The sequence below is a fragment of the Rhineura floridana genome, chromosome 1 (assembly GCF_030035675.1).
Source record: "Rhineura floridana isolate rRhiFlo1 chromosome 1, rRhiFlo1.hap2, whole genome shotgun sequence".
In the NCBI taxonomy this organism is placed as follows: domain Eukaryota; kingdom Metazoa; phylum Chordata; class Lepidosauria; order Squamata; family Rhineuridae; genus Rhineura; species Rhineura floridana.
Genome location: NC_084480.1, coordinates 252,167,004 through 252,180,181, shown reverse-complemented (window position 1 = coordinate 252,180,181; position 13,178 = coordinate 252,167,004). Strand labels below are relative to the sequence as shown.

General features: G+C 45.3%; 1 protein-coding gene across 7 annotated transcripts in view; it reads left to right on the top strand.

Annotated features, from left to right (window-relative positions):
* The window catches only part of TRAPPC8 (trafficking protein particle complex subunit 8), a 150,030-nt gene that overhangs the window by 129,237 nt on the left and 7,615 nt on the right, over window positions 1-13,178 (top strand). For all 7 annotated transcript variants that reach the window (XM_061597839.1, XM_061597828.1, XM_061597867.1 and 4 more), the window contains one exon: window positions 6,001-6,048. In XM_061597839.1, coding sequence (XP_061453823.1) covers window positions 6,001-6,048 — 48 coding nt within the window. The remainder of the gene's footprint in view (window positions 1-6,000; window positions 6,049-13,178) is intronic.

Below are 13,178 nucleotides of genomic sequence, written 5' to 3'. Positions count from 1 at the left end.
GGTGACATGTTGGCCATACCCTGCCCCAGTGAGCAGTCGCATTGCTGCATGTTGCACCAGATGCAGCTTTTGGACCAACTTCAAGGGCAGCCCCACATAAAATGCATTACAGTAATCCAGCCTGGAAGTTACCAGTGCATAGACAACAGTGATCAGGCTCTCCCTGTCCAGAAATGGTCACAGCTGTCTTACCAGCCAAAGGCACTCGTAGTCACTGATGTCACCAGGGCGTGTGGCAACAAAGATGGATCCAGGAGCATCTACAGACTACGAACCTGCTCTTTCAGAGGGAGTACGACCCCATCCAAAGCAGGCAGCTGACCAGTTATCCAAACTTGGGAACCACCAAGCCACAGCATCCCTGTCTTGCTAGGAGGATTCAGACTCAGTTTATTGGCCCTCATCCAGCTCACCTTGCACGGCTTCTCCTAATTGAGATGTTACAGAGAAATAGAGTTGTGTATCATCAACATACTGCTAACACCTTGTCCCAAATCTCCGGATGACCGCTCCCAAGGGCTTCATATGGATGTTAAACAGTATTAGGCACAAGATGGTACTCTGCGGCACCCCACAGCTGGCAGGGGGCCAAAAGACAATTGCCCAGTGCTATTCTCTGAAAACGACCCTGGAGATAGGATCGAAACCACTGTAAAAGAGTGCCTCCAATACTCATCTCACCAAGTTGGCCCAGGATACCATGGTCAATGGTATCAAAAGCTGCCGAGAGATCAAGCAAGAATAACAGGGTCGCACTCCTACACTTCTGATAAAGGTCACCCATCAGGGTGACCAAGGCCAATTCAGTCCCATAACCAAGCCTGAACCTAGGTTGGAACGGGTCAAGATAATCTGTTTCATCCAAGACTACCTGCAATTGCTGTGCCACAACCCTCTCAATCACCTTCCCTAAAATGGGAGTATTTGTGACTGGGTGGTAGTTGTCATAAACCAATGGGTCCAGGGTGGGCTTTTTCAGGAGCGGTCAGATCATTGCCTCTTTCCGGGTGGCTGGAACCACTCCCTCCTGCAGCAATGGATTGATCACACCCTGGATCCACTCGGTCAAACCCCCTCGACAAGCTTTAATAAGCCAAAAAGGGTCGAGAGGACAGGTTGCTGGCTGCGTCATCGCAAGCACCTTGTCCACATCACCTGGCCATATCAACTGAAACTGTTCTCAAGAAGTTGCAGCAGACGTTGCCCTGGACACCTCACTAGATGTGGATGGGGCATCAAAATTGCTACGAAGGCGAAGAACTTTACCCTGAAAGTGCCTTGCACACAATTCACAGTGGGTCTCTGAAGGGTCTAAAACTCAGTTTCCTGGAGTTGATGTCAATGGACCCTGACAATATAGAAAAGCTCCACTTGAGGCTGCGATAGTGGCAGAGAAGTGGGCCTTCTTCGCCGCCCTCAGTGCCACACAGTAGGCACTGTTATGCTGTTTTATTCATGCTCCATCAGCCTCACAGCACGTTCCTTGCCACTTGCACTCTATTTGTCGTCCAGCCTGTTTCATTGCCCTTAACTCACTGGTGTACCAAGGTGCAAACCTGACTCCACAATGCCAGAGATAGCGGTCAGACACAACTGTTGTTAAGAGGCTGATGCATCTTGTTGCTCCACAGTGTGACAAGGGCTTCAACAGGGTCACCTGCTCTATTTACTGGGAACTCCTCCAGGGCATTCAGGAATCCTGTGGATTCCATTAGTCTCTGGGAGTGGACCATCTTAATCTGTCCACCATGTTCTTGCTGTAGAATAAAAAGGTGGAGGAAACCCTGAAAAATAATGATACTGTTAACAATGTTTCTTTTAGAAAGGAAAGGGGCTTTCCCTCTGTCCAGTGCCTGCCCGCACACCCAATCTCTTTCCCTCCCTTCCCCTTTTCTTTCCACCTTCCTTCACTTCCCCCTCTTCTCTCCACCCTGCCCCTCCCCCAGGGCATTTTCACCTATTCTAAGCGTGATTGTACAGGAGTAAATCCCATTGAACTCAGTAAGCATGCAAATGATCAAACCTTCCCTCCTCCCCCTTCCTCCTGACCCTCCTTTCCCTCTTCCTGCCCCCTTTCCCATTCCATTCCATTCCCCCCTCCCTCCTCCTCCTCCCTGTGGTCAGTTTCACCTATCCTAAATGTGATTGCATGGGAGTAAATTCCATTGAACTCAGTAAGCATGCAGATTATCAGGCCTGCCTTTCCTCTCCCTTCCCTTTTTCCTCCTGCCCTTCTCATTCCAGCCCTCCCTCCCTCCCACCATGGTCAGTTTCATCTATCCTAAGTATGATTGCACGGCTGTAAATCCCACTGAACTCAATAAGGATGCAAATGGTCAAACTTGTCCTCCCCTCCCCACGTCTCCTCTGCCTTTCCTCCTCCCTTCCCCCCTTCTCCATGCTCAGTTTCACCTATCCTAAGCATGATTGCAGGAGACTAAATCCCATCGAACTCAATAAGCACAGAAAAGATCAATCCATTCTCAGTAAACTTGCACAGGATCCCATTTCTTACTTCCCGGATTAAAAAGCAGAGGAATTCACCAACAGGCAAAACAACAACACACCCTTGCAGTTTAAAAACATACTTACAGCGAAAAGATTTCTATCAGACTTTAAAAAGCAGGGAAATTGGGCAGCTATAATGAATGCACCAGGAGTGCGCAGAGGCACATGTTACCAAGTTCTTCCAAGCTACACAGGAAGTGGATTGGATTGTGAAAGACCAACTTAAATTGTTTGCATTTTTACAAATTTGTAGGGCAGTCCAATATCTCAGAGAGGAGGTCAGGTCTCCTGCTCCACTGGTGCATTCACTATAGCTGGCCAGTTTCCCTGCTTTTTAAAGTTTGATAGAAACATCTGTTGGCTTATAGGTATGTTCTTAACCTGCAAGCATTTTTTTGCCTATTTGTGAATCTTAAATAATAGTTTTGATACAAATCCTTGGGTGGAAGGCATTGCTTGTTTCCCTCCTTGTATAAACTGTCAGGTCATTCTTCCCCTCTGCTTTCTGTTTAACTAGATGCTATTTCATAAAAGGATGTCTGCTCGTATTTCATGAGTGCTCAGTTTATTCAGGCGGCTTTGGTAAGAATCTTTGTCAAAGTTTTTTTAGAAGATTAAATGTATGTCTTCCATATCTCCAAATCACAGATGCATTAGCTATCTTACAATCTTCTGGTAAGGAGGTCTCTTTTACTGAATAAAAAGATCTTAAATATGAAGTTATTTAAGAACCTTTATATAAAAGCTACCTTGACCCATTTTGTCTTGTATTTTAATTTCCTGTCTTGTATTTTTGACTTAAATCTTAATTGTTTAAATGTGTTTGGCAATATGTTCAAATTTTCTTTGCTTGCTTAGTAACAAACTTGCATTTGTGCTTGAGTTTGTGTTCCTTTTTTATTATCCTTGACTGGGCAAGGCTTCCACTTATACATGGAGACCTTGTATAGCACCCTTTTATTCTCCCTGTTAACCACACTGGTATCCTCTTCGACTTCTTTGTAACTTTACTAATCTGAAGTATATATTTTCACTTGTTATAGTAGTTTTCAATAATCATAAAGAATTCTGAAAAGATTTGACTGCCTTGACTCTCTAATTAATCCCCTCATTTTTGGGAAGTTTCTTGTTCTCAAATTAAATGTGACCATATTGGATTTTCTGAGCTAGTTATGTATATGTTGGATTTGATAGCACTGTAGTCACTGTAGCTGAGAGGTTTGAGAACACTTGCATCTCACACCAAATTATTATTGATGGTGTTGCTACATCCATGTACTGGGACCTGATACATTGAACATATGTTAGTACCTTAACAGTGAATCACACTGGTCATTCTAGCCCAGTATTGTCTATTCTGACTGGCAGCAGTTCTCAGAGCTGCGTACTGAATCTGAACTCTTTTGCATGCATTCAGAGTTAAAACTGATATTTCCCCACCTTTCAAAGTTGTAACCTCCCTTGCTCCTGGGTAGAGAGGTTCTAGCAGGATTCAGGCTAGTGGCCACAAATGTTCAAGAACAACTGAGGCTTCTCTTGAAATCTGTTCATCCTTCTGGCTTCCCCCCCCTTGACTCTTGAAATGATGCTTTTGAGATAAAATTAGATCCAAACAATGCCAAGTATAGCTTATTCCTTAAGAACGTAAATGGGAAAAAGCAGGATGCAGTTGACGTAAAGTGCACAAAAAGTGAAGAGAAAGTTGTGAAGTGGATTGAAGTAGAACTATAGCAGTAATTATCTGACCTTGTAAAATGTTTAGTAGTGGGGTAGACTAGCTGAAAAATATACAAGAATTGTGCACTTTGTAATAAAAGCATGAAATTTGGCACAGAGCTTACTTACTAAATATTAAACAGATTTGGATATTGGGGGAATAATTGATTTGGTTCCTGAAGATGATGGCAGCCATTTTTCAAAATAAGTGCATCATAAGAGAAAATGAGGCTGAACCTATTTGTTCCATATTATATGTTATGTTTAAATGTTATACTGGATAGTATTATCCAGTGACAACATTTTGCTCAAAGATATGTTACCCAGCAAGATGTACAACAAAACTATCCATTAATATAGCTGAAGATTCAGCTCCCTTTATATCACTTCTACTAAGCAATATCTACATCTTGGTACTGTTTTGCACTTGTTCAAATTGACAAATACTTCTAATGTTTTACATTGTAAGAGCTTTCCAACAATGCAAAGAACATTCATATCTGTATATCATTTCTCGATCCTTGCATCAAAGAAGGATTCAAAAGGATAAAACTAAAATGAAACAACACAGAGGCTTCTTTATCATAGTTCTGTTTTGTTAACTTTGAAATTTGTTTTAAATATTTGTTGGTTAAACAAGTTTTAATTAAAAATAAAAACAATAGCAGTGTCCTTGTCCAAGTTTGAGTTGATTGTTATAGTAAAACTTATCACATGTCATTGCTAAAAGCATCCTCCTTCACAAAAACACATTGTAGTTCATGGAAGTTCAGGCTTTTTGCAATTGCATTGCTTCTTATAATCCTCCTTGCAGTTGCAGGATATCAACTCTTGGCAGGCCTTAGCTGCTTCAGGCAAAGTTATTCAAAATGGCTTATAAATGCCGTCGTGAGTTTTAGTCCAACCCCATTTTGTTGGTGTGGAACCTCTGGTCTCGATACGATTACCTGTCCCCCCACACATGAGATTCTTGGTAGATGGCCCTCTCAGCATGTTTCTCTAAAGCTGCCATTGCATGTGAAATTAACTGCACATTATTATTCTTTGCAAACAGCTTCTTGATTTATCTATGTTCAGTCATACAAAAGGATCATAAATCTTTCAGTGCAGGAGAAGACAATATCTGGTATGATGCTTGGTGCTAAGAATACCTTCAGTAGTGCATTTGTTAATTCTGGGAACACAGTCCAAATAGACCAGGCAGTTTTCTTACCAAGTCCTGCAAAGCTTGACATAGTGTCATATCCTGTTAGAGCATGGAACAATGGAAATGCCTGATCCTTCTGTGGTCCTAGACCAGCTGCCATGTCATGGACTGCTAAGTACCAAAAGTGTCTTCTAGTTCTAAATGGCAGCCATAGCTTATTCCCTGGTTGCAGTCCCTGTGCAAAAGATACAGAGAGAACCACGTTTATCAACCATCTGAATGAGGATGTTACGGTGTTCATGTTGTGTAGCATGCAGTGCATGCAGAATCATGCAACTGTCTGCTCCTTCATGAATGCACGGTGCAAGGGATGTCAGATCCTCCAGTATTCATGTATGCAGTCCAATGCAAACATAATGATGGCTTCCTTCCATCTATAGATCCTGTCAGCCTTGGGAAAGTGCTTCACCCTGAAATAATCCTGCCTCCCTCTGGTACACATATTAACCATGGTTAAAGCTAGCAAGGGTTTTCAATAACACAGGAACTTTAACTAACTTTAATTAGTATATTCATTGATGTTAGAATATATTTTCTTGACTGTATAACTTTTGTTTTGGTTTTTATAGGGTTTTAAAAAAATACTTGGGAATTCTGACTGGGAAGACTTGGAACAGGTATGAGAATCTATAATATTGTAGAGTTCTGATATCTGTTTAAGAATCTGCTATTATCCCCCATCCCCCCCCCAAAAAAACTCTGTGGCACTACTTATGATTTCCTTGCCTTTGCATAGTTAAATTGTTGGGAGATTTGGCTTCTCAGTCCATATTCTTGCCCTTGCAGCACAAACACATTCACACTGCTCTTCAAACTGTTACTCTCCATATAGGAAAACTTATTTATGCTCTTATTTTTTCTTCTATGTGAGATGTAGAGAATGGCCATTGATAAGAATGGGATTTTTTCCAAAGTAAATGTAATGGGGGTTAAGTTTTTCTTATGCTTAACTGTAGTATCAATTTTTTACAAGGCTTAACCATTTCTGTTACAATTAAACTACTTTTCTGGAAGTAAATGTCTTTTTAGCAAAATACTATGCACTGTTGTTGGCACTCTTGTTCTATAATACTTATTTGTTTTTTGAAAAAGTATCACAACATGAGAGACTAATTGTTCTTGTATAATTACATAAACTCTTTAATAAGAATCGTAATCCCATCATACTATTTCCAGCAAACGTTGCTTACCTCTGAATTAATGATGGTAGACCTTCTTCTGGTCTGTACTCTTTCAGATTTCAGGTGGAGACTCACATAATTAAATGGCACTCAACTAAGAACGCTAGCATGTCTTAAAGAAGACTAGAAAACATCCAAAACAAGGCTCTTGTAGCACTTTAAATACTTGTTTATTGTGGCATAAGCTGTCATGGACTAGAGCAGGGGTTCCCAAACTGTGATCCATGGACTACCAGTGGTCCACAAGCTTCATTCAGGTGCTCCATAGTGTTTCTGTGGATATGAGGTTGAAGACAGGAGATGGCATATCCGTTGCAATGAATACCCATATTGATTCTTAATTGGTATTTTTTATTTCTTTTGTATTTTATTGTATTATAATTTCAACTCCATGGATTTAATTCTGTAGAATTCAAATAGTAATACAACAAAATGCAATAAATGAGAAACGAAAGAAGCAATAAAAATACAATTAAAAATCATATAGAATCTAGCAGTCTTACTTGCAGGAATGTGCTGGCAAAGCAGACCTCTGTAGAATGCTATTCTCTGAAACCAACCCAGGAGGACCTGAGCCACTGTAAAAAAAAGTGCCCCGAATGCCTGTCTTACAGGCCCAGTTCAGGATGATGGTATCAAAGGCCACTGAGAGAAAATCAGGGTTGTGCACCCCCTGTCCTCCTGATAAAGGTCATCCATTTATGTGACCAAGGCTGATTCAGTCTCATAACCAGGCCTGAACCTGGACCCACCTAACAATGCCCCCTCGGCAAGCTTTAATAAGCCAGGAGGGGCAAGGGAACATGTGGTTAGTTACAATACTGCAAGCACTTTGTCTATGTAATCAGACTCATCACCTGAAACAGATGCCAAAATGTTGCAGCATATGTTGCACTGGACACTCTTTGGAAACTACAGTGATTGTGGATGTGGTATCCAGATTGCTGTGGAGCCAAGCAACTTTATCCTCAAAATGCTGTGCATACAAGTAATTGTGGGCTTCCAAAAGGTGATAAAACTCCATTCCCTCAAGTAGATATCAAATATTTAATCATGAGAGCCTTTAACCTGCAGTCTTTACTGGTCAAGCCAAAAACAACTTTGCCACTATTGTCTTAGACAGTTGTTTCTGCATTTCTGTATTACATTTCTTCTGAATTTGATTTAAAGAAGGAACAAGTTCACAAATTACAAGGAGAAAAACAGATTTTCTTACATACAGATTTTATTCTAATAATGTATTTTCCATAGGAGGAATGCCATCAAGCGGGTAATAGCTCCACCTATCGTCCGAAGGCAAGAATGATGTTGAAGTCAAGACTAGGGGCTTCAGGCCCCTCCCACTCTCCAGTTCATTCTTGCCTTCGTACTGAACAAGATTGATATTTCTTATAGCGTAGTGTCTAGCTAAGTCTTTTGTTTGTGTATTTGTCTGACAGGGTGTGGAGGTATTGTTACTTGTGTGTTTCCCGAGTGTCTTCCTTCCCTCTGTCTTGTATCTAACGCTGTTTGGTCGATTCCTGGGGAATTTCCTTGGGGGGGGTTCCCTTGCCCAGTTTTTTAGTCCAACGGCTCTTAGAGAGACCGCGGATGCGGTTCTCTCTATTCCCAGCAGGAGCTTGCGGCTGCAGCTCCCTGTGTTACCCGCCGCTTGTCTCATGCTTTCACGACCCAAGTTTTCCCCAGGAGCCTCCTCTTGTGGCTCCTTCTCTTCCAGTCCCGGGCCGTTTGAGCTAATTCCCTCCCGGGTTCTGCCGCGGTACCTTTTTTAAAAAAGTTTCCTCGGGAGCCTGTGTCTGCGGCTCTCTTCTTGCGGTTTGTATCCGTTGGACTGTTTTGAGCCTCGCTCAGTGACTTTAATTATCTCGCTACGAAGGTCTCTGCAGACGGCGGCTGCTTCCTACTGCTGCCTTAGCAGCTACGTTTTTTTCCTGGCTGTCCCTTGCTTGGTTTTCTGCGCCGCGATTACGCTTATCGGCCCCGCAGCTGCAGCACACATCTGAGACCGTGCTGGGCAACTCCCTCAGCTCGCTCTGTACCTCAGTCCGCCATTGCCTCTTCGTCATTGTCCGCCATTTTTTATTGCATTTTCCCGCGCCTTCTACGGGCGCCATTTTGTTTGTCCCTTTTTTCCCATTTTTTCTGTTATCCTCTCCTATACTAACAAATAGAGGGTCTGCCTTGCAAGGGCTCCCTGTATGTGTGTGGCAGATAGGAACCTATAACTATACAAGGGTTCTTTTACCACACAGCGATTGCTGCTGCTCATTGCTACTATTTGATCTCTACAACTTCTGTGACTGTATCTCAAGGCTGTGGCTGTGATCTAAGCTGTCTGCACGGTACTTCTGTGGCTGTCTCATCAGGCTGTGGCTGTGATCTAAGCTATTTGAACTATACACTGTTGTGGCTGTGTGCTGAGACTGTTGATACTGTGCACAAGCTCTGGGACTGTACATTCTGCCCCATCCGTGGCCGTGTGCTGAGACTGTGATAATCTGCACAAGTTGTTGAACTGTACATTCTGCCCCATCCGTGGCCGTGTATCAGTCTGTTGATACTGCACAGCAATTAACGTCGTACATTCTGCCCCATCCGTGGCCGTGTACTTAGCCATCTGCCAGTGCATTCTACCCCATCCGTGGTCGTGTACTGAGCCTGTTCGGGTCTGTGCATTCTGCCCCATCCGTGGCCGTGTACTGTAACCCATAGAAAATATAGATGGCGGAACAGCCAAAGACAACTCAGACAGCCAAGCCGCAACCATCTAAGGCGGCTAAGCATAAGCACACCAAAGCAGTTGCCAAAACAAAGCATCTCACCAGCCACAGCAAAACCAAGCGCCCACACTATGTCTCTGTTCCGGCTTCCAATCGAGCAGCCCAAGAACAATTAACGAATCTATTTCACTCCCCCACTGCTTCTTCCGAGGAGGAGGATTTTGCTGGTTTTCCTGAACAGCCAGCTGTCAGCCAGCCCCCTCCCATATTAACTCCCAGGCTTTATCCACCATCACAGCCTGCTGGGCCGCCTCCACAAGGACAACCGTCTACTTCACCGGGGCTGCAGCTGTCTCGGGAGTTCCTCTCACAACTTCAGGGCATGCTGTCATTTTTTAATCAAACACAGCCACCACCACAAGTCTCTGCCATGCCTCAGCACAATATGGACCACTATGCACGCAATGAGGCAAATCCATCATACTCCCCAAATCCGTTTGATATTGCCAGAGGCAGATTGACTGATGATGTTTCCTGTGAGGAGGAGTCACCTTTTGCCGTGCAAACTGAAGGAGACGAATGGAGCGACTATTCCGAACATGAGGAGGATACATCTAATCGACTTTTTGATGCCTCAGATTATCAGCCTCTTGCGCGCCGAGTATTCAACACCCTTGGTCTACAAGATACACTACCGGCAGCCACCGCTCCCGCCATTAAAGGGGCCAGGGTTTTGAAATCACCTGGACCAACTGAGCGCTACCTTCCTGTGCCAGATCCCATTGCTAAACTGGCCAAGGACGAATGGGCCCATCCATTGCAAAAGCGCCGTTTCAACGCCCTTGCAGACAGGCTTTATTCTCTGGCTCCGGACTTTTCCAACAGACTGACTGTTCCTGGCATTGACGAGCCGATCGCCAGCCTAGTTTCTCGATCCCTTCTGCCGAGGGAAGGAGAGTCGAACCTAAAGGACGCCACTGAGCGGAGGCTGGACTTTGCTTTATGCAAGACTCATGAGGCCACCGCCTTCTCCATGCGAGCTTCTGCATCAGCTTCCATATTCTCCAGGGCTGCGATGATGTGGCTGGATGACCTCTTAGAAGATGCCAATCCTGATCCTGTAGCTTTGAGGAGGGCACTGATAAAATTGCACAAGATGGCAGTGTTTGTAGCCGATGCCACCTTGGACGCAAATCAACTGGGAGCACAAGCTATGGCAGCTCAGGTAGTCGCTCGAAGGACCCTCTGGCTTTGTCACTGGCAAGCTGACTCTACAGCCAGGGTTAATTTATCACGGGCACCTTACTCCGGCTCTTTACTTTTTGGCGAGGAAGCCCTCAAGGCGGTCCTTGTTGATCCAAAGGAGGCTTGAAAGCCTGTTTTGGCCACTGTCAAAAGCCTTGATCACAAGCCATTCAGGCGTTTTCCCACGTACCGCACAACCCAGCCCTTTAGAGTAACGCGGCCCGGGGGACGAGGCCATGATTTCCGGACTTACGATTTTTGCCCCTCCAGGGGAGGCTGGAACAGGCGTTTTACAGGCAGAGGTCAGTACCAGGGGCGCAGAGGTCCTTCAACTTCCTCATATAGGGGAGGGTCTGGCCAGCATAAACATGTTGCAGCACGTGTTGATACAGTACAAAGCAGAGGCACTGGAGCAGGTCCGAACCGGAATAATACAGGCCAGGCAAAGTACTTTGTAAGAGTCTTTTACTGACACTAAAGTTAACGAACGCAGTCCTCCTTCCATACAAACTCTCCCCCACACCAGAGCTGCCTTGCGTTCCCTTCTTATCTCAGCGGTTGCCCTTGTCAACCAGCTGCTGACCTTGGCAGACCTGGCACACTCTCTTGCTCTGCTTAACTCTTCTGCTTCAGGTTTCCAGAGCCTCTTTCTGTGAGACACACAGAACACATTACAGGCCAACAAAACAGTACTGACGCGATACCGGTTGGGGGTAGACTGCTCCTGTTTGGAGATCGTTGGCTGCATCTGACTCAGGTTGCCTGGATCAGAGAGCTTTTTTGTTATGGCTATGCAATTGAGTTTTGGGCAACACCTCCAGACAAGTTTCATCATTCCCCTTGTCCCAGGGCATCAGACAGGCACTGCATCATGCAGACAGCCATACACCACCTCTTGGACATAGCGGCGATAGAGCCAGTCCCTCCAACAGAGAGGTCGGAAGGGGTGTACTCCCTCCTATTTGCTGTGCCCAAACGAGATCTGCCATGGAGGGTGGTATTGGACCTCAAGTTCATTAACCGTTTCGTAAAGTACCGCAGGTTCAAAATGGAATCCCTTCACTCCATCACAGAAAGCCTGCAAGAAGGAGACTTCCTGGCCTCTATCGACCTTAAGGAAGCATATCTCCATGTGCCTATTTGCATAGTCCACAGAAAATTTCTGCATTTTGCCTTTGGCAGCCAACATTTTCAGTATCGAGCAATGCCGTTCGGTCTCTCGTCTGCCCCGAGCGTATTTACCAAGGTGCTACTCATACTAGTGGCTTACCTCCGGCTTCAAGGGGTGCACATCTACCCCTATTTGGATGATCTTTTAATATGGGCAAGATCGAGGGAGCTGGCTCATCAACATCTAAAGCTCACGCTCCATGTTTTGCACACCTACGGCTGGTTGGTCAATTTCGACAAAAGCCATCTACAACCAACCCAACGGCTACAACATCTCAGGGCGATGTTGGATACCCAGCAGGCGACGGTGTTCCTGTCTCCAGAATGCATATCTGCTATCACAGACATCACAAAATCTCTGATGCACCAAGAGACCGCAGATGTCATGCTTCTAGCCAGGGTTCTTGGAATGTTGGTTTCCACCATCCATATTGTGCCTTGGGCTCGAGCACATTCTCGTCATCTCCAGTGGACTTTGTTGCCATTTCAGCAGGACATCACCAACTCAAATCATCGAGCGATCCCATTGAGCCCAGCACTGCGTCTGTCATTCCGCTGGTGGACGAAGGTTCATCACCTCACCCAGGGCACTCCGTTCAGAGAACCCCACAGGACTGTCATCACCACAGATGCCAGTCTCCTCGGCTGGGGAGCCCACTGCAACTCTCAGTTCGTTCAAGGGGTTTGGACCGCTGCAGAACAGACTCAGAGCATCAATTGGCTGGAGCTAAAAGCTGTTCACTTTGCTCTGCTCCATTTTCAGTCGCTGTTCCCCTTGGACCATGTTCTCATTCGAACCGACAACACGTGTGCGAAATCGCATTTAAACAGACAAGGGGGAACGAGGTCGCGTTCTTTGCAGGATCTAACTTTCCTCATCTTCGACTGGGCAGAACAAAATCTACAGTCTTTGAAAGCAGAACATCTCAGAGGAATTTGCAATGTGACAGCGGACTGGCTCAGCAGACAACAAGTCTTCCCAGGAGAATGGAAACTTCATCTGACCATTTTCCATCTTCTTCAGCGTCGCTTCGGCCTCTTCTCAGTCGACCTGTTTGCTTCCAGTCGCAATTGCCAGCTACCCAGGTACTTCGCACGATACCTGGATACGACAGCAGAAGCGGTGGACGCTCTGTCACTACCGTGGCCAGAAAGCCTTTTGTACGCCTTCCCTCCCATTCCACTGCTAGCCAGAACATTGAGGAAGGCGCGGTGCGAGAGGGCTCAGCTGGTCCTGATAGCACCATATTGGCCCCGTCGACCGTGGTTCTCGGATCTCCTTGCAATGTCGGTGACGGATCCTTGGCCACTACCAGTCAGGCCGGACCTCCTATCCCAGGGTCCAGTATGCCATCAGGATCCCAAGTGGCTCAACCTAACAGCGTGGCTTTTGAACGGGAACATTTCAGGTCGGCTGGACTGTCTGACGCT